General features: G+C 33.8%; 1 protein-coding gene and 1 long non-coding RNA gene across 2 annotated transcripts; both read right to left on the reverse strand.

The window, feature by feature from the left end:
* Window positions 1-8,482: 8,482 nt before the first annotated feature.
* On the reverse strand, window positions 8,483-15,886 carry LOC147409403 (uncharacterized). Its single transcript, XR_015173649.1, has 3 exons — window positions 15,064-15,886; window positions 11,668-11,746; window positions 8,483-8,774 (listed from the first exon to the last, which is right to left on the reverse strand). It is a non-coding gene; the product is annotated as an uncharacterized LOC147409403 (long non-coding RNA).
* Window positions 15,887-19,858: 3,972 nt separating this feature from the next.
* Window positions 19,859-21,707, reverse strand: LOC147409404 (transcription factor bHLH19-like). The gene is made up of 3 exons (XM_086417857.1): window positions 21,189-21,707; window positions 20,265-20,645; window positions 19,859-20,081 (listed from the first exon to the last, which is right to left on the reverse strand). Exons 1-3 carry the CDS (start codon window positions 21,705-21,707, stop codon window positions 19,941-19,943), a joined length of 1,041 nt encoding a protein of 346 aa, XP_086273983.1. The 3' UTR covers window positions 19,859-19,940.
* Window positions 21,708-22,966: the final 1,259 nt, after the last annotated feature.

Here is a 22,966-nt window from a genome sequence, read left to right on the forward strand (position 1 = left end):
AATTATCAAATAGTTAGTAGAGTAAAAGTTGAAATTTTCAAATTTTAATAGATTATTCATTTTAATTCCCAAATAGTAAACTATCATTTTTCAGATTAAAGTATTTTATGTAAGAGGGGAAAAAAGTTACTATTTTATAAGGTGTAGGTCCATCATTGCACTCAAAAAATATAGGTCATTTACTTATTCATTACTACATGAGTTATTTGTGCCCAGAAGAGTTGTTTATCAATCCACCCGAGTGAAAGGAATGACTCGGTTGACAAAACAGGAATATGAGTAAGAGGGCTTGACTGATTGAGTAACTCAGTCGCACTAGGTTAGAGGGTGGCCGACACTGATATTAAAGTCTATAAATTTAAGTAAAGTTTACTGGTTCAAGACTCCGCGAGATTAGGGGGAAAAAAATGTATCCAATATAATACATTAAGGAAGAAGTGATGTTCCACATGAAATTGATTGATTTAATTGTGGAAAAGATCAGGAGGTTTTTTAATTGGTGAGAGCTACAAGAATATGGAAAAAAATCCTCATAGATTTAGAAAAAAAAAAAAAAAAATCTAAGAGGAAAGCGTTTTGGGAGTCCAATTGGATTTAGCTAAGAGCCCATTTTGATGGAAAGTAGCCAGTAGAAAATAGTTAGGAAAAGAGAGAAAAGAACTTTGGAGTACAAAAAATAGTTTTCTTTTGCTTTTCAAAATGTTAAGATTTTTTAATTTTTTTTAAAATAATTTTCTAAAATGAATCCAAATAAGATTTTTTTAATTTTTTAATTTTTAAAAGTAAAACAAGGGGATCCTCTCTCCCCCTATTTATGTACAATTGTTATGGAGGCCTTTTCCTGCATCCTTGTTAAGGGGAGAGGTCTTCCTTTGATCTTTCATCAAATTTTTTGCGGATGATATTCTCCTTTTTTCTATTAAGTTGGCTCAGCTCGGAATATTAAAGATCTCCTTGACTATTTGTTTTATATTTATGGATTGCAAATTAATATTGAGAAGAGTAACATTTTTTAGTGCTTCTTGCACTAATAAAAACTCAATTCTCAATACTCTTTCTTGCTTCAAACCGGTACTTGGGTCACCCTATGTTCTCTAGTCGATTAACTATGAATCTTTGTTTGTCTTTGATCAATAACATTCAAAAATGAGTTGAAGGTTAAAGGAGCCATCTTCTTTCTTTTACAGGTAGATTAGAATTGATCAAATTTGTTCTTTCGTCCTTCCAAATCTACTAGTCTTCTTGCTTTTCCATTCTTAAGGGGGTGATCTTATAATTTGAATCCATCCTTAACCGTTTCATTTGGAGTGGTCCTTCTTTGAGTTCCTCTTTTCATCCGAATAGTTGGAATAAAGTTTAGCAACTTTTAAAAGAAGGTGGGCTTTCGATTAGAAGAATACATGATTGCAACACTATTGGCCTTCTGAAAATGTTAAAAATGAGGCCTTGTAGTCGAATTGAATGAGAGCTAGATAAATTGGGAATGGCGATCTTTGGAGATGTATTCCTCTTAGGGACGCATCCAGGTCTTGGAAAGGTATTACAAAAGTGAGAAATCTGGTTGTGAGGCACATAAAGTTCATTATTGGGGATGGCACGCCAACGAATTTTTGTAAAAATCTTGTTAGAGAACTAGATACAACATATTATGATACATGAGATACATTATATCATATTAATGTATCTCATCTCAAAAGGAAGAGAATGTTAGATAATATACGTATATCAATTAGGATATTCTACATTAGGAAGTTTTAATAAATTAGAATATTTATGTTAGGTTAGTTTCCTTGTCTTGATTGATATAATCCCTATAAATATCCTATTAGGATTCATGTAATATTTATCGAAGAATACTTAATAAATCAAATTTTATATGGTATCAAAGCTCAAAGCTCCACTGAGCACATTGATCCTGGTGCGTCATTCTTCGGCGATGGCAATGGCGCCATCTCTGAACCTAAATCCATTTTTTTTTACTTTATTATTATTATAGTTTCCTTCAATAAATCACATCTTTTATTTCTCTATAAATCTCCCACGTCTATACATTTATCTCTTACAATCTAATTGTTTTTCCTTATTAAAAAAAAAATGCAGGATGCGATAATGATGGACTTCACTGACAGGCGGTGATCATCAAGAAGTAGAATTGGATTTTTGACGATCTAATAACGTTCCAATTAATAAAATCAAGATAAATTATTCAAAGAAGCCAATTACATATTCCTTCTACAAAAGACCATGCAATTGCGGGAGGATGTTAAAGAACTATATGCAACATATAATGATACATGAGATACATTGTTTCATATCAATGTATCTCATCTCAAAAGAAGATAATGTTGGAGAATAATATATGTAGCAATATCAATTAGGATGTTTTACATTAGGAAGTTTTAATAAATTAGAATATTTATGTTTGGCTAATTTCCTTATTTTGGTTGATGTAATCCCTATGAATATCCTATCAGGATTCATGTAATATTTATTGAAAAATACTCAATAAATCAGTTTTTACAGAAGACCCTACTCTCTTTTTTTCCATGATTATCTTCCATCTGATTTGTTTTTAATCATTCTTAAGAATCAATCTTGTATTTTCATTCGACGATAACCTATTTTTATTAATAATATAGAATGGGGCCCTTCATAGCACAACGTGAAAAAAACTCATATTTGATGGTCCAAGGTCATCAAAATTTCATAAAATTTGATGGATCATGGTGTCAATTTTTTCGTTGTTGAATTTTTTCTTCCAGTGGATCCAAACCATCAAATTAATGGAGGATGGGAGAAATTTAATGGTTCTAGGTCATCGAATGTAGGGAACATCACAAATTATGACGACCCTAAGCCATCAAATTTTGGTTTCTAAAATTCATGGGCTTTGATCTGTCTTATTTTCCTATAGAATTTTTCAGTTTTCACATAGTGTAGTCACTGTTTATCGATCAAAAAGAAAAAAAGAAAAAATATTTTTTTGTGTATCTAAACAGACTCTGACTTAATCGTTAGAGGTTCTTAATTAGGAAACCCTTCCCAACACCAAGACTTGTTGTAGGTACAATGGATGAGAACTTCATCAAGATTCGAGTCGGGGGATGAGATAAGGAATTTTACCTACATAAAACAAACCTTTTTAAGTACTTATTAAGAATAAAGTGAAAACATGTTTACTATTTTATAAATTAGTAAATACTTTTTTTACTTATGTAAAATATTTTATTTTTGAAAATAGAAAGTTATTAACAAAAAAAAAATGACCATGATTATATTAAATTTAAATATAAAAATAGAGGCATTCATGATCATTCAAATTTTGATCAACTTCTATTCCACCTTCTCTCGTTGTACTAGTAAAGATTATTGACCATTGGCTCTTAAAGGTGCCAACTTGTAACGTTACCCATCATATAGAATACAGCTCTTAGATTTATCAAAAGCCCAAATTGTTAAGGGGACTATTGTAACTTTCTTCCATTTTTTCTTAATTCCCATGAAGCACGAAGAAACACTTTAGATTCCTGTTGACCAACTTGGCTAGGACACAAAAGTAGTAGAAAAATACCAAGTCCTGATCATTGTTTAATATAACAGCGTGACTGAAACGGAAACGCTGGTTTATAGGATACCTTCATGTTTTACCGTCCAATTGTTGCTGCCACTGAAACTAGCAGCCGTTATAATGTTGTGACAAAGTTGTCTTAGGCTATTAGCTTTCAAATCGAAAAATGCTATTATTTGAGCATTTTTTCAGAAAAATATAGTTTGTTATAATGGTACAAAGTATTTTTTAATTCAAATTTCAATTTAAAATAAATAATGGATTAGCCAAAGCATGCTACACGTAAGCACGAAAACAATTTGTGAGCAATATACACACTGCTTGCATATCTTAAGACCATAGTTAATTATCTTTCTTTCTAAATCGTATTTGTTCTCTCCAAGAGATAATGCAGCTAAATGAAATTAGTCTCTCTTTTTTTCTAGATATTAATTTACTCATTTATCATGAATGCTTTTCAACGAAATAGGAAGCTCCAAAAAACATGTTTGATTTCACACAAAAAATAAATAAATAAATAACCTAAAAAACTAAACTCCATTGATTTTACTTTTCACAAACTCACAAGTTGAGTTACGTAGACAAAGTGTTTTGCCCTGCATAGGCTAAATGTTTCGGAATTATTTGATTTTTTTGATAGGATGATCCCTATAGTGAGAAAATCATTCTCACAAAAAATCAGTCCATTCCTAAACTTTTTTTTTCATATAAGACAAATCTTTGTCTAGAACGTTGTCTATAATTTTATTTAACGAACACTGTGCATATATATATATATATATATATGGGTTGGGTTACACAATTAAATTCCTAGCCAAAATTTTGTCTTATATGGGTTAAAAGTTTTAGAATGAGTTGATCTTTTATGATGATGATCTCTATGGTGAGGAGATCATCCTCACAAAAAATTAGCTCATTTCGAAACTTCTAACCCTATCAAAAGTGATTTATAAATTAACATTAAAATATAACAATTTACAATCCTTCAACTTATAAATTGGGGTTAGAAGTTTCAAAATTGACTGATTTTTTGTGATGATGATCTCCCTACCATAAAGGTCATTCTCACAAAAAAAAAAAAAATCAATGCATTCCGAAACTTTTAGTTTGTATAAGACAAAACACTTTGATTAGAACTTTAATAATAAGTCCATTATATATATATATATATATATATATATATATATGGGGAATGTTAACGTCCAAGAAGGTCTTGGACGTTAACATTCTCCAACACTTTATTTTTCTAATAATACTCATATTCATTATGTCTTTTAATGAAAAGAAATAGGGGTATATTGATCTTTTACACAATAAATATTTGTTTGTATTGATTGTCAAATCATATATTAGAACAAGACATTTAATTCTAAAGATTAAATGTCCTTAACATTTATCATGAAAGAGACAAATATTTATTACATAAATAAGTATTTATTATGTAAAAAAATTAATATATCATTGTCTTTTTTCACTAAATAACAAAATGAAGTAGAGGTATTATTAAAAAAAGGAAAATGTTGAAATGACAAAAAGTATTTACTGCGATTCTCACAAGTCCGATGTGGGATGTGCACATAACCATAGTGTGTTTCCTCGTGATACGAGTAAAAATCATCTACGGTTATGTATGCATATCCACTTCAGAAATATGATAATCACAGTAAATCTTATGTCACTCCAACACGACTCTTAAAAAAAAGTGTTAGAGAATGTTAATGTCTTTATAAGGTCTTCAACGTAAGTATTCCTCTATATATATATATGGGGAGTGGTTCAGCGGCCCTAAAGTTTGCCAAACATTTTTCAAAACATGGGTTAGAAGTTTTAAAATTGACTAATTTTTTGTGAGGATGATCTCTATGATGAGGAGATCATCCTCACCAAAAATCATCATATTCCAAAACTTCTAACCCCATCAAAAGTGATTTACAAAAATTGGATGGTCCACGATTCTTCAATTTGTAAATTAGGGTTAGAAATTTCAAAATTAGCTGATTTTTGAAGAGGATGATCTCTTTACCGTAGAGATCATCTTCACAGAAATCAACTCATTCCAAAGCTTCTAACCGATGTTTTGAAAAATATTTGGCACAATGTTTGGTAAACTTTAGAGCGGTTTAGCGATCCTAAAGTTTACCAAACATTTTTCAAAACATGAGTTAGAAGCTTTGGAATGAGCTGATTTTTTGTGAGGATGATCTCTACGGTGAAGAGATCATCCTCACCAAAAATAAGCCTATTCCAAAATTTCTAACCTCATCAAAAGTGATTTATAAAAATTGGACGGTCCACAATTCTTTAATATGTAAACTAGGGTTAGAAATTTCAAAATGAGTTGATTTTGGAGAGGATGATCTCCTCATCATAGAGATCATCCTCACAAAAAATCAGCTCATTTCAAAATATATATATATATACAGGGGGGGCGTTCAATGGCAAACTTTTTAGCAAACTTTTTGGCAAAACATTTTTCAAAACATGAGTTAGAAGTTTTGGAATGGGCTGATTTTTGGTGAGGATGATCTCCTCGGTGTAGAGATCATCCTCACCAAAAATCAGCCCATTCCAAAACTTCTAACTCCATCAAAAATAATTTACAAAAAATGGACGGTCCACGATTTTTCAACTGGTAAACATGGGTTAGAAGTTTTGGAATGGGCTGATTTTTGGTGAGGATGATCTCCTCACCGTAGAGATCATCCTCACCAAAAATCAGCCCATTCCAAAACCTTTAACCCATGTTTTGAAAAATGTTTTGCCAAAAAGTTTGCTAAAAAGTTTGCCCTTGAACGCTACCCATATATATATGGGAGCGGTCCAACAGCCCTAAATTTTGCCAAACATTGTGCCAAATATTTTTCAAAACATGGGTTAGAAGTTTTGAAATGAACTGATTTTTTGTGAGGATGATCTCTATGATGAGCAGATCATCCTTTCCAAAAATCAACTCATTTTGAAATTTCTAATCCTAGTTTACAAATTAAAGAATCGTGGACTGTTCAATTTTTGTAAATCACTTTTGATGGGGTTAGAAGTTTTGGAATAGGCTGATTTTTGGTGAGGATGATCTCTTCACCATAGAGATCATCCTCACAAAAATTCGGCTCATTCCAAAGATTCAAACCCATGTTTTGAAAAATGTTTGGCAGAGAGAGAGAGAGAGAAGAAGAGATTTGGATAGTTATTAAAGTGGGATTTTAAATCGATGGGTCCGGTTACAATGGATTTAAAGAGTACATTCATAAGAGTAAAATCATTATTTTATTTTATTCTTTAAAATTTTGACATTTAATAGGTACAATGAGCATTTTAGGTGTCTGCAAATAGCGCCACCCATGAGTTACCCAGCCTTTTTTTTTTTTTTACTTTGGCTTCTAGTTATTGCTACAGACATTGTAGGTCAGTGCAGCAAAGAGACATAGGGAGGGTACATTGGACATTAGAGCAAAGAATCTACAAATGAATTCTTGAATAATACTCATGCTCATGTTTCCATCAATCATGAAAGATTTTGCTCCAGTTTTCTTTTTTAAGTCCAAGAGGTATTAATTAAGTATAAGTACATGTGTAATCATAGAGATATTGGGCTGTCTCCCTCCAAAAAAAATATATAAAAATTAGGCAACTGATAACAAACCTAAGAAAGGGTTTAGACTTTGAATCTATTCACATCACATACAGGCGCACAACACAGAGATACACACCTGGAAGTACGCATACAAACGCATGTAAGTACACATACACAAGTTGGGAGAACCCTCATAGTTTATGTGGATACCAAAAATACTGTAATCCATCTCAAGGGCCCAGAATTGGCTGGGATTTTTCAAGATTTTCTGCTCCTTGAATATTGACTACACTTCATGAACGGGGTAAATTTAATGTCAAGTTTCAACGAATTTGACAAAATCCAAGCAAATTTGACAGACCTTAGCATTGCATTTACCCCCTTTTTCACATAATAATCCTCTCCCAAACTCCTGGGTGTTCCTAAATCAAAGACCTTCCAACGTCCAAGTCAGTACCAAAAAATCTTGAAGGGTTTTTAGGGTTAGAGATTAGTACAACTTTTCTAGAGTTACATATTTAAGCTGTTTATTTGATGGATAGCCTCGACCATGGGTTGGAGGCAAATGTTTTTCTTGGAAATAAAACTACATTAAGACTAGCAACAGGTGTCTTAATCCCGAGTAAAACACATTTTTGGCAAATGATTAAAATAATAAAAACCTTGAATATAATAATCCTTAAATTTTTATTTCCTTTTTAGGCCAAAGTTAAGAATGAATTTGGGACTACTGCATTTTAGTCAATAATTAGGAGGAATGCTGGAAACCAAACGGGGCCTGAGGTTCAATGATGCAGTTGAGGGTTTGGAGTACGTGATATCCAACTAACAGGGCGTTTCCTCAAAATTTCATTGTCGAAGGACTTAATTTTTAAATCATACCAAATATAACTTATTCAATTATACATCTAATTAAAAAAAAAAAAAAAACTTCTCTCTTTCCCGTATGTGCACGCACACGTGTGCAGCCCCCCTCCCCCCAAGTATGTAGAATGGAGAACAAGCCCATGCATGTATACATACATACATACAACAACCAATCATAAGCATAGTTTTAAAACTTGGTTTTGCTTCTCGCCTCGTCCATGCCAGATACTGAGTTATCTCAGACGAGTTTTTCGATATGTTGGAGAAGTCTAGTTCAAAAAAAATAAAAAATGAACATGGGATTTAATATCTCATCTTAAAATTTGACTTGTCCATCCGTCTCATCCATGCCTGATACCAAGACGAAATCGGGTGATACGTCTCAGTCTCAGACGAGTTTTGAAACCATGATCATAAGTTGTTTACCTAGAAAGATCAAATTGTGTTTAACTTTATTTTCTCATAACCGTAGAAACTGATTGATCATAGTTAAAAGGGTCAAAAAGAGTAAATAATGTAATTTCTCAACCACTAGTCTCTATTCTAAAAAATTGTTAATGCCTTAAATCAGACAAAGAATCTCCAAAAAAGCTAAGCGGTACCAAATATGAAAATCTTTTAGTTTTAAGACCGGATTAAGGCTTGCGATACATTTGGGGTAAGGATTTGCTGCTGCTTCATGCCTTTGATGATGATGATGATGATCCAATAAGGGTTTGCAAATGCAGACTAACCCAAATGCTGAGAGAGACTGGAGCTCTGCCTTTCCTAAGATCATTTAAGGGCACATTAACTATTAGATATTGTTGCAAACTGGATATAATATTAGATCTAGTGTTAGATTGGTGATCTACACAAATTTTCTGATCCCTGAGGAAACAAAAGTTGTTGGGAGGGTTATATTATAATTAATTAAATGGCAAAATAAGGGGGCATTTTCGTATAAATAAGGTATTAATATGGAAAAGATTCGTCCTATATATTTAAATAGGGCACCAAACTTTGTATTCTGGTTTACCTATTAAAAGAACTACTTAGTACTTTGGTTTCTAGTAGTGGTTTCAGGGTATTGTTGGACAATGTAGGAAAGAGTCATAGGGGGAAGGGTTGCATTGGACATAAGACCAAAGATTCATATACAACTTGAAATTAAGTACTCAACCTTAGCTTTCCCTCAATCTTGAAAGATTTTGCCTCAGATTTTTTTAGTCCAAGAAGTGAATAAGTACATGGGTAATCATAGAGATGTTGGGCTGTCTCCCTGAAAAATATCGAGCCAACTGATGACAAATCTAAGAGGGTGATTGTATTCCATATTACACACACAGGCACACAACATAGAGATACACATGAAGTACATATACAAGTAGCAAAAGTACGGATATATATATGGGTAGCGTTCAATGGCAAACTTTTTGGCAAAACATTTTTCAAAACATGAGTTAGAAGTTTTGGAATGGGTTGATTTTTGGTATGGATGATCTCTACGGTGAGGAGATCATCCTCTCCAAACATCAGCCCATTCCAAAACTTCTAACCCATGTTTACAAGCTGAAAAATCGTGGACCGTCCATTTTTTGTAAACTGTTTTTTATGGGGTTAGAAGTTTTGGAATGGGCTGATTTTTGGTGATGATGATCTCCTCACCGTAGAGATCATCCTCATCAAAAATCAGCCCATTCCAAAACCTCTAACCCATGTTTTGAAAAATGTTTTGTCAAAAAGTTTGCCATTGAACGCCCCCCTATATACATATAGGGAAATGTTCAGCAACAAACATTTTGGCAAAACATTTTTCAAAACATGGGTTAGAGGTTTTGGAATGGGCTGATTTTTGGTGAGGATGATCTTTACGGTGAGGAGATCATCATCACCAAAAATCAGCCCATTCCAAAACTTCTAACCCCATCAAAAATGGTTTTCAAAAAATGGACGGTCCACAATTTTTCAACTTGTAAACTGGGGTAAGAAGTTTCAAAATGAGCTGATTTTTTGTGAGGATGATCTCTTCACCGTAGAGATCACCCTCACAAAAAATCAGCCTATTCCAAAACTTCTAACCCCATCAAAAGTGATTTACAAAAAATGTTTGGCACCAAACTTGGCAAACTTTAGGGCTGCCGAACAGCTCCCATATATATATTTGGAGCAGAGTTATCTCGGAGAAGGGATAGGCTTAGTGAATATAAATGGTCTGAAATTTTACCAATCGAAATGATCGTTGATCTGAGGTATGTTAAAATTGCTCAATTAATGAAATAAAAAAGGTGCATAAAAATCGTATCCCAAACTAAAATATACTTAGTACAATAATACAAACAATGGTTTCTATTATATTTACACTAACTTTGTTTTTTGAACGTTAGACCAAACAAACTACAAATGGGTCCTTAAATATATGTAGTCAAACTTAGGTTTCCCCTAAATCTTGAAAGATTTTGCATCAGATTATTTTAGTCCAAGTAGTGTTAATAAGTACATGGGTAACCAACCCCAAGTTGATCCTTGATAAGCTCCTCAGGAAGGGTAGGTCAAGTGGTTGAAACCCCACGAAGCAATGGATTCCTTGGGGCCACCCTCCAGGGCCCGTTTGACCCTCGAATCAACCAAATGCAAGTAGGACTTCCTGAGGGGGCGGTGCGTGTGACCGTGGGATTAGTCTCACCCGAAGGGTGGGGATACCCACGATAAGACCCAAAAAAATAGACATACACAGGTAACCAATCATAGAGATTTTGGACTGTCTCCCTAAAAATAATTTAGCCTCCTAATAAGAAAATGAAAAGAGGGTTTAGACTCTAAATCTATTCCATATCACACAAGCAAAAACGCAACATAGACATACACACATGCAAGTATATACACACAAATTGCAAGAACCTTCATAGATTATATGTGTCACTTACTAATCCGCCCCTACCATTTCTTCAAATACAATACATTTGTATACTCTGGATAACTTTGAGAACGGAGAAGGATAAACCAAAGAAATATGGTCTGAGACACTTGGTTTAGACATCTAAATGATTACAGCTGAAAGGTCTGTTCAAATTACTTAACAAAAAAAAAAGGCCTCATCATATCGAAACCAGAACAAAACTTTTATGTAGCATAGTAATACAACAAAAAATTTATATTAGCTTTATTGGAGCTTCATATATGCCGTGAAGTGAAAGTATCAATCAAGAACACTCACCAACAAAATACAATAGTAGTAATCAAAGCTTCAGATAAAGACGCTCATATTCGACAAATGCACTAGTGAAAAGTCAAATCACTGACGTGCCAGAATAGAGACTTTGAGCAAAGCTCAAATGAATTGTCCTCCCCATAGAATGGAATAGAGATTATTTTTTTCAAACACTTACGTGTTTAAACCGTTAGCGATTAATAATTCATAAAAATCTATGGCATATCTAATACCCACTTAATAAATTTTAGAATTCATTTTTCTATCTTGATGTGACGTGGTTATCATCCTTGCTCGTTTCACACCCATATTCTCCATTAAACTAATACAAACAAACAGCTACTCTGGTGAGAGTTAATATAGTTTGTTTTCATATGATCGGTATACATGTTAATATAGTGAAGAATGAGCACAGGTGTTTTCGGATGTAAATTCTGTTACATCTCATGATGATAATGGAAGTCCTCTTACCATTTCCTAATTCACTGGTACGGCGTAGAATGGTCATCTGCTTCCAGGATTTTCATCTCTTGTACTTCAAAGAGTAAGCCTTTACACAATGAAAATAATCTTACCAAACATAACACTTGTATCAAATAGATAAGAAACATTATGAAATTAATCTCAGAATGAAAATCAAGAAAACTACCATATGCAGGAAAGATGGATGCATAGTTTGGAGTCCAAATCATCTGGGATAAGCAGTAAATTCCTTACATAACATTGGCCAAACAAACGCATTTTATCATTGATTTGAAAAACTAAAACCATTCATCAAGGTACCCAGCATGGTTACAAGCAGTTGATAAAACAATAAAGCACTCAAAGCAGTCAATAAAGCATTAAAATGAAATTTTTAAGCACATATTATCAGAGAGCTGGCCAGAAACACATTTCTGTCTGAAACAATCTTAACTGTCAGAGAAGGCATCTATCTTCATCACTAGGAACTGTGAGACCCTCAAAAGCATTCAAAATGCAATGGTATAAAACACTGCAAAATATTTTTCATGAAAAGTTAAGGCCTCTCACATAGTAAGTTCTTTGGAATAACCAGTGTAGTTAGAAAAATTGGTATCCCTTCCAAAGTTGTATCAAATAGCAATATATCTTGATAAAACCCACATTTTGGATAACAATCAAGAAGAGTGCAGAGAGCTTATTATCAAGTTACTCAGCTCAAACCCACGTTTTGATGTAGCAAGGTACCTAGCTCAAATGTTGCAACAGATCAGGTGCATACACTAATTACACTAAAAAGGTGAGAAATTGGGTATCTTCAAACACCATTAGTCTTCCATGCCCAATGTGGAGAAATCCAGTTATGATGAGTCCACCTACGTGGTCTTTTCTTTTATGCTGTTGAAATACTCCTTACGTCAACAAGCACCTAAAATTTTGCATGTAGACTAACAAGCGCACTGTATATATAGAAAGAGATTTCTTTAAACCCCATTTTGAATCATTCAAGTGCGAATAGGCGAAACCAAATTACGATCTAGCATACCGTTTGGGACCCCTTTTTTGAAGAACAAAAGGCTATCCACTTATGAAGCAAGATCCCTGTCTAAAGAGGGAAGGCCAATCTTGTTGAAAAGTAGTTGGCTAGCATCCCTATCTATTTCATGTCTCCATTCGCAATGCTCGTTTCAGTGGAGAAAAGCTGTTTAGATATTTTTGGGGGAGCGATTCTGTGGTATCTCCTAATTAGTATCATCTAGTGTGTTGAGATAAAAGGTGGTTCCCCAAACCGAGAAGAGGGTTAAGAATGAGGAGGCTTTGTCTAATGAACAGAGCTTTCCTTGGTAAATGGCTCTTGAGATTATCGAAAGAGCGAGATTATTGGGGACAAAGCATCAATGAAAAGTTTGAAAGTGAGAATTTAAGCTGGGAGTCTAAAAGAGTTAAGAGGTGGTTATGGCCTCTGAAAAAGTATTAAAATGGGATTGAGAACTTCAGAAAAGTGGCTCGTTTTAAGGTTGAGGGAGGGAGAAAAATATGCCTTTGGGAGGACATGTAGATAGGAGTTGATCCCTCGAGAATCCAATTTCCTACCCTTTTCATACACTCCTTCCAGAAAAATCAAGTTTTGTATTTATAATTGGTTGGGAAGTGAGACCCCTCATGAGACCTTTACTTCAAAAGAAATCTTTATAACTGAGTTGCCCTATTTCCCTTGAGGATGAAGATCTTTTGGTTTGGAAGATGTGTAAAAATGTATTTTCTTAGTGAAGAGCTATTTTTCATGCGTTTTTATTCTCAATTTCCACCATGGATTGGCTGTTTAGGGAACCATGGTCTCATTTAAAGTGGCATTTTTTTTTTTCTTGGTATGGCACTTTAAACAAAATTGTAACAAGAAATCATCTCATAGCCCACAATGTCATTATGTTTAATTTTTATGTCGTGTGTAAATCAACTTGTCACTCATTCCCTAGTAACCTCAATCGTCCAACACTACTTTTTTTCTCTATATCTTTAACATGTGTTGGACTCTCTCCAACTCGATCTTGTCATATTGATGGTCCCTTGGCCCTTGATGGAATGCTCTTCGGATGATGCTCCCTTTTGTCATTTTGCTCGAGCTTGGAGTATATGGAAAGAGTGGAACATAAAAACTTTTGAGGGATTGAGGAGGGACTTCCAAACACCATTCTATCTGTGAAGGAGAATCTCCATTTATGGTCTAAGATATACAAGGATAATACAACATCTGCATACACCATAACCCTACACCACACAAACTGTATGCAGTCTGTACACTACGTGAAAACTGGAAAATTCGACAAAGAATTTGATGGGCCAAAGCCCACGAATTTAGAAACTGAATTTTGACAGTCTAAGACCGTCGAAATTCTTGATGTTCCCAGATTTGATGGCTTAGAGCTGTCGAATTTCTCCCATCCTTCATAATTTGACAGTTTCGGCCTGTCGGAAAAAAAAAATTTGACAATGAAAAATTCAATGCCAATTCGACCTCTTGGTCCGTCGAATTTTATGAAATTTGACGGCCCAAGGCCGTCAAATTTGGACTTTTTCACATTGTGGTAACCACTACATGTAACCAACCCATGTCTCTGTTGTAGTCCTTGTGAATATGCCACGTGTCATGTTGTAGTCCTTATGAATAAGCCATGTGTCATGTAGTTATCTTGTAGCTATGTTGTAAGCTATTTTGTGTACTTATAAATAAACATGATCACTGATCTGGAAAATAAGATCAGATTTTCTAGAAAAACCTTACTTCATCTCTTTAAACATTTTTAGGATTTTGTATTCAAGTGGGACTTAATGTTGTTTGGTGAGGGTTGATAGGTTTAACCTCTTTAAGGCTTTCAGGCTGTCGCCTTGACATATTTGTTTTGTTTTGTTTAGCTTCATTTCCTTTCGTTTAGTCTGTTCTCTAGTAGGACTTCTGAGCCTCTAGGGAGGGCTCCTATTTTTTCCTCTATGTACTATTTTTCTTTGTTTATGAATGAGTGTTCACTTGTGAAAAAGAAAGGTATGATCTGTCACTTTTTGTGCAAGAATTGAGAATAGTACAAAGAATGAACTTTTGAGGGCATCATATTCATATATATCAAAGCTATTGATGCAACAAAGGGAAAGTTCAGTAACAAATGAGTTGCAAGATTTCTGATAATGACCATACTTGGCAAAACCGCTAACTATATATGGAGTTGTAGGAGAAGTATGTACATATGTTTATAATATGATAATGGTTTTTCATAATCATAAACAATATCTAGAGTTGAAATAAAAGCATAGAAAACTCTTGGGAGATTTAACCAAACAATGAATGTGCTGCAAAGGATAAGTTTATATAACGTGGCAATGGGGTTCTTCATTGTTGCAAAGGAAACATACCTAATTTGGTTAGGCATCTTTTCCTCCTTCAGTCCATCTAATTGTCTGTTTTTTTTTCCTTACGAATGATGACTTTTTCTGTATCCTTCAATTGCCAAAAGTAAACAAAAGCAACCACCCCATAGTGGAAATTGTTTTTTTGCTCACAGATATCCACCAATCACATGAACCCGTGTGTATTGAATGGCATCCTTAATTCACAAAGCTACCCTTCTTGGTTACAAAATTACCCTTACATGCTTGACGTGAGTGACACGTACTGAAGAGTCTGTTAGCACTGCGAACAAATATTTTGTGAGCAAAAAAAATCAGTCCTCATGCGAGTACGTGTGTAGATGGAGGCAGGACGCATACCGCTTCCATTTTTACCATAATGAGTAGTCAGGACAGGATTGAAGGTCTTCTTCACAATCACAAACCAATGAAACGCGGCCCAAGTAGCCTTGGATTCCTTCTCATAGAAACCTCAACACCCATGCATTGGCTTAAAATGAGTCGGATTTTATCCCATATTTGAGTGGTCCGAAAATTAATTTTAGCGGGTTTGGATTGTTGGAGTGGACCCAAATAAAAAAATGGGTTGAATATGATTTAAGGTCTTTTGACCCAACTCGAATTCAGGTAGGATACAAGTTCATCATTCTATAAATCCAATTTGAATCCTAATGTTATGTTGATTTTTATCCTAAGATTCATCCTATTACATTTATAGCATCTTTGAAACTTGAACCCTTCATTCATATTCTCTATTTCCCTCTCAAATTCAAGCCTTCATATTCTTTTTTGAAGACTACTCTTGCATCTTTCAATTAAGATTTTACAAACTTGATATCGCATCTCTCGAATGGAATTTAGCAAGACGATCTCTGGTGCTTCTGCTTGCGTAGGTGAGATCAAATCTCGTTTAGATTTGGGGCATGTTTACAACTCCCACTACTTTTAAGTTATAATTTCAAAATTTTGTTCTCATGTTCTCTCTCTCACTCTTTCATCCACAAATAAGAGAGGTTCTCTTATTTCTTTAATCTATGAACATGGAATCAAGATTTTGACCCTAAATCAAGGCTTGAACCCCTGAGCTTGGGGTATAAATGGTGTTAATACAGAGAAATGTAAGGGTGTCATGGTCTCGTCGATGCACCACTGGCTAGACGTGAAAAGGTCTACGAAAACCAAAGGGTTAAAGTGGAGCCGTTACGTGGTAAGATGGAATGACATAAAGGAGTGCGATTAGTCCCACATTAGATAGGAAAACATTCAGATCATGATCTATAAAGATAAATCAGACCCTATATAATACAACGCATTTTCAAACCGTGAGGGCTTCAGCCCAAAACGAATAATATTGTATCTTTGTGAGTCTGGGGCATTACAAATGATATCAGAACTGAAGATGACTCTTCTTGTTTAGAGGGGAGATTGTCACGACCCCGTCGATGCACCATTAGCTAGACATGGAAAGGGCTACGGAGACCAAAGTATCGAAATTGAACCGTCATGTGACAAGGTGGAATAGTAGGGACGAGTGCAATTAGTCCCACATCGAATAAAAAAACATTCAAATCTTAGTATATGAAGACAAACCAGACCTTACATAGTATAACGCATTTTAAAATCATACGAACTTCGACCCAAAACAGACAATATCATACTATTGTGATTCTGACACTTTACAAGGGGCTCCTAAATAATATACTTTTTTTTTAGAAAAAAATGATAAAAATTATTATACTAAAAAATAAAATAAAATAGGAAATATTCAAAGTGTGATTTTTTTTTCCATTTATATAAAAATATATTTTTCAAATTTGAAGGATTTAAATTTAGATTCTTGAAGAATCCAATACCATATATATAAAGTGATCGGTTGTAAAAACTTGATATATAAATGCAGAGATAGAGATGTAAAATAAGACTTTGGATAAGTCAAATTCGTTCCACAGGGATAGTTTGGATTCAAAAACTCATTCGGATAAAAAGGACAAAACAGGTTAGAAAACAGATTCTTTAAAAACGAAATTGATTTGTAAAAAAAAATAGAGAAGAAAGTAGCAACTAATTTGTAATTGAAATTAAAACTAATAACAGAGATTGAAGATATAAGGAAAAGAGCTTGGAGAGGTCAATTCAACCTTTGTAATTCATCCAAAATGGTGATTTAGTCTATTTATAATTCAATCCACGTAGCAAGTCATTGCTCGTGGATCGAAAGATAAATCGAATTAAACATTGATGGTAATGAAAGAGTATTCATGAGAATCCCAACTTAAATAAGATTAGCTGACTTATACTTCAATTCTTCACATAGCATGATTGTTCTTGAGCTTATCTAAGTAACAATCATCTAAGCTTGATTTGAATGTATAAGTTTGCTGATTTTATCCTAAGAGGATTCTCAAAATTAACTTGTAAAACAAAAAGAAAGAATTAAAACAACATAAGTAAGATGAAATTGCTCCGGCATTCTTGACCTCTCTAAGGAGAGTATAGCAGATCATCGCAAGGGTCATATTGCAACAGTAATAAAAGCAAGAGAATAATAGATGGAGAAGATAATGTGGAACAATGCTGCAATGTGATTCCTTCTTTGATAGTCTCTTAAAAGAGTTACAATAGGTGCTAATGAATCACTCTTGATGTTCTCACTACACTCAAAAAATCTCCCAAAGGAAAATTACAGAGACTTCTAAAGAAAGAAACTAAAAAAAATACAAAAGAAGAGAGCTTCCCTCTCTGAAATTAACCTTCCAATTTATAACATTCGTATTCGGGTAATTGGGTCGATTTGGTGGATGATTTGATTCGAATGACCCAATCAGTTACAACCATCGAAGCAATTGGAAGTTTTGTGCGAATCTCGAGGATAGATTCCTCGAGATGATCGCGGCACAGTCTTGCCTAGCCACGGCGCGGTGACGTGGCACTCAAATTAGTTGACATTTGGCTGGCTGCTTCCTCTTTGCTCACATGTTGTAACAGTAATTGTTATCTGTTTTGTTGGTTTCCGATTGTGCCCTTTTCACCTGAAATTGGTAACACATTATTGTTAGCTACATTAATTTGGGATTTAATATAATTTATTATTATTTTTAAGGAACTAGTATTCAAACTTTGATAATCTTGATGAAATTAAGGTCCCAAAGTGAAATTATTGGGACCTTATCATAAAGATATATTTTGAAGTTGCATCCTGATCCCACACAAATCTTTCCCAAAATTTTGAATGAGTAAATTTAGCCTTGATAACTTATTAAAATTTCAAAACAAGCAATTTGGTTCGGGTTCGGTTTGTGTTGTATTTAATTTTAATAAATAAATAAAATTTAGGATGTGACCTTGAATGGTAGAATCCAAGTCATATTTGAATATTGTTCTATATTTTAAAAAAGGATCTAGATATGGACATCACATATTCAAATCGGATCTAACCCATTTTAAACCTTACACCCACCCCCAAATTATTACTTAGTAATAATCATGTTAAAGACCCAGCTTCTATGCATATATTTATGGGAAATTTTTTGCGCACAGAAAAGTCAATTTAGGATTTCACATAATTTCAATTGAACAATCATAAGACGTAACATGTATTAAGGAGCTCCCAATTTAAAAAATACCCACATAGATACTCTTTCAATTCATGACTGCGAAATCTTAGATTGGCTTTTCTATTAAAAAAAATCATATATTTTATTATGAGTCATGACAATCTGACTCAAAAAGACACTCAAACGTCACTCAAATTACATGGCATATGCACATAGCCATAAATTTTTTCTTGAGGATACACAAGGAAAAATATCTACACTTTTTTGCAGTTGAGTGAATTTTGAGTGTTTTTTTTTAAGTCTAATATATTATCATTATTTGTTGAAGGACCAAATGATTGGCACTTTGACCAATTCCAAACCTAGGCTTCAAAGTTTGTCTTCAAATTGGCATGTTCATTTTGAAGACCCTGAATCACTTTTGAGCATCAAACTAGCTCCATCTTCAAATAACTATTTTTTTCTTCAAAAACACTATTCACTCACTCACAATATTAGAAGAAGAATACAAGAGACAGGAGAAAAAATGATATTTAAAGCATGTTCTATAAAAAAAAAAGAAGGTTAAAACTTAAAATTGACATTTGTGAAAAAAAACAGTGATATAATAGGTATTTAAAAACAATAATGATGAATGCATACGGTTTTGATACGTGGCTGACATGGCAAGGACACAATACTGGACATCTTTTTTCTGTGTATCCTGAAGAAAAAGATCCATGGTTTTGTACCCTTGGCACATCAGTCGCATACCAAAATCACGTGCATTCATCACTACTCATTTAAAAAAGGAAAACCATGTAGAGATTTGGCTTAAAAAATTCTCTCTTCATTTTGAAGATTGGTCCGAAATGAAGCCATGTGCATTCATTCTAAATGAAATCTTCATTTTGAAGATTGATCAGTTGCAGTTTGATTTGAAATGCTCATTCTCTAAAGATTTTCCTCGAGATACACAAGAAACAAATCTATTATTCTGTGCACATTCCACGTGGTATTTTTGAGTGTATTTGAGATTTTTTTTTTTTTTTTTTTTTGAGTCAATGTATTATTCAAAAAAACAAAGTTTCATCCAAAACTATTGCATCACAATTCACAAAAGAGAACACAAATAAAAACAAAAATTTGCAGATTCTAAACAAACAACAAACAACTGTTCTTCTTACAACCACGCAAACAACTAGTGACAGAATCACTCAACCAACCACGCAGCAAAAAGGGGGGCAATCAAGGTGGGGGTTCAGAGGTCAGATGAGATGGACTAAAAAGAAGGTGGAGATTCTTCACATAGATTTTAAAACAGGAAACATTGAGGCAGAATGCATTGTTTCATTTCAGTTCTTCTAGACACCCAACTGAACTTAATTGGGGTTCAATGAGTTCTTCTTTCTCACACATCATGAACCCACGAAACTCTGACCGTAGATTCTTCACCAGATCCTTCACTGTCATGCAGAATTCTTCGTCCATCTGTAATATAATCCAAATGGGTGTTAAAATTTATATGGTTTGAAGCCAAAATAAATAAATAAAAGGAGCTAAAGTCTTTAATATATTGATCTCCTTTTTAAAATAAAATAGAAGACAAAGACAGAAGATCTCTCTCTTTCTTTCACACAAGTTAAGATCATAAGAAAGAATCAGAGAAATTACCTGAGCTACTACTGTTATCTCGAGAGCGGAATTCCCAAATGGCATGACACACGAATTAACGACAGTTAGATGGAGTTTCTCAATTTTGGCATGTATTTTCAAGAGAATTCCTTTGTGTTTCTCAAAGTCACAATGAATTCTTATTAAGAGGTTCTTATTGGAAACTCTTACTTCCATTTGGGGAAGAAGTTCATCGTATCTATCATTGAAGACCTCATCTGAGGACGATGTAGTCTCATCATCCGCAAAGAGTTGTGATTTCTTGATATTGATCATAGACTCCATGCTCTTCTTTGTGGTTTGTTCTTCAAGTATTTTCACTCTCTCTTGGAGTTGTTTCATGTAGGTTATAGCATCTTCAAGAACAGAAATCTTGTCCATCTGCATGCAATAAGGATACAAATGATCAAACAACACCCTTGTTGGAAATTCCTATCTTTCTCTGCCCCAAAAAATTTTGACTGACCACATTATAGTAATTAGAGATATTTATCAAAACGTGATCAACTTTTGACGAAATTATAATTTCGGCTCACTGTTAAATTGCCAAAACATGAACGATAATAAATTTGGAGGTTTTGAAGTAACTATTTTGCAGGTTTAAAGTGACTATCTCGTAGGTTTCGCTATTTTTAGCGAGATTGTCACTCTGATTGTAAAAGTGACGATCTCACAGGTTCACTACTTTTTAGCAAGATCATCACTTTATAAACCAGTAAGATTATCACTTTTCAAATAAATATCAGTGATCTTGCTACCTTATATCAATGAGATAGTCACTCTGAAATATCTGTGATCTTGCACTTCATGTTTTGGGAATTAAAATGAACACAAAACTAAGAATTTCGTCATATTTAACTCACATAAAATTGTAATTTGGCCAAATTTAAATCCATTAACGAAGACCGATTTCCATAGGCCTACCTTCTTTATTCCGGGGACAATGGCTGATAGAGCTTTAAACATCTGGTTATGCTTCTCTCGCCGCTTCCTCTCCCCCATTATGTGATCTCGAGTACAAGAAGTCGACTTAGTAGCCAAGGTGCTTGCACTCTTATTCTCTTTATTATTATTATTCTGGTTACTATAGAAACCTTGACAATTCCTAATATCAAAGGGGGAAGAAGCCATGTTTCCATCAGACACAGCCTTCTTCTTAGGCCTCACAGCACCAATTACATTCTCATAGAACTGCTGAAGATTGGTCGAATTTGGATTATCAAAAGAAAGAATGTTGGGAGGAGAAGAACTTTCAGGGGTCGATATGAGTTGGGTAGTGCAAGAGTTCCAACTTTCAGTCTTGAATTGCTTTGTGAGTTTCTCATAGTTAGTGGTGGTGGTGGTGGTGGTCTTGCTGCTTCTTGGGTTGAAGGGTGGGTAAGAGAAGAAGCTATCAGTGGTGAGAGAGTGTTGGAATTCCTCTCCAAGTAGCGAATCTACCATTTGTTTTGAGGTGAGAAAGCTCACCTTTCATTGATGGATGAAGGATGGGTCCTCCATTCCCTGTAAATTGAACCAGAAAACACTTACATATGTACTTCTGGCTTAAAATAAAAAAATAAAAACTTGTTATTGAGTGTCTGCAGTTGATGATGAATTATATATATATATAGTAGCAATAATATAATAGATATACCATTTCAGATAACCATGTGATTGACGAGGCCTCCATTAATGCTTGTTTGGTTTCTCAATCGTGTAGAACAAGAACTTGATGATAAGTTCCTGGAAAGAGGCCATTATATAATTAAAGAAGAATGGAAATCAATGAAACTCGAATTTCAATTAAATCAACTGAAACCATAAATTGTTATACAACTAATAAAGAATTTCTATAGATTCAACTGAAGAATTCCAAGACAAACCCATTAGATAAGGAAGAAAATCCAACAGTTTTTGACGTTCAAAAGAGTGAAATTTCATCAGGAAACTCAATAAGATCCAAAAGCCATTTCATTTTTTTATAGACCCAAAATCAGAATTAATTCAAATTTCATAGAATTCCAAAATTTCCATTCCTTTTAAAGGAAGAAAATAGAGCTAAAACCCAAGATTTTATAAGAACATGAGAGAAGAAAGCTCACCCACGGAAGAAACACATCTATGGTTATGTGCACATCCCACGTCAGACTTGTGAGAATCGCAGTAAATACCCTGTGTCAATCCAGCATTTTCCTTTCTTAAATGACCAATAATATGGGTAATAGGAGACTCTTCTTTTATAGTTAATTCTCTAACATCCTTTTTCACACGTGTGAACAGTCTGATACTATTCCAACAAATCTTGATATAACGACTTGTCTTAGATAATTTCAAATCAAAAGAACTTTAATTAATCAATTTTCATCCGAAAATGAAGTTAAAAAAATTGAAAAAATCTTAATTTTTTACATACGTTTTCAAAATACTTAAAATAAATCTTTGAAAATCACTTATTCTTCCTTCTCAAATCTTTTACATTGAAATGAAATCTTTAAAATTTGATTGGGATATCATAAATAAAAGAAATTTAATTAGATGCAAATGATAAGTCTGAAGGGTTAGTGGGCATATTCAATGTTTCAATTGGGAGAAATTAATGTGAAGAGTGAGATTCAAGGCCTGAGTAGAAAAAAAAATTTACTAAATGAACTATTAAGAAAAATTCTTAAATTTAGAAATTAATTAGAAAGAAATACCTCCACTAAGATCCTTTAAGAAAT

The sequence above is a fragment of the Akebia trifoliata genome, chromosome 2 (assembly GCF_017979445.1).
Source record: "Akebia trifoliata isolate Shusen 1 chromosome 2, ASM1797944v1, whole genome shotgun sequence".
In the NCBI taxonomy this organism is placed as follows: domain Eukaryota; kingdom Viridiplantae; phylum Streptophyta; class Magnoliopsida; order Ranunculales; family Lardizabalaceae; genus Akebia; species Akebia trifoliata.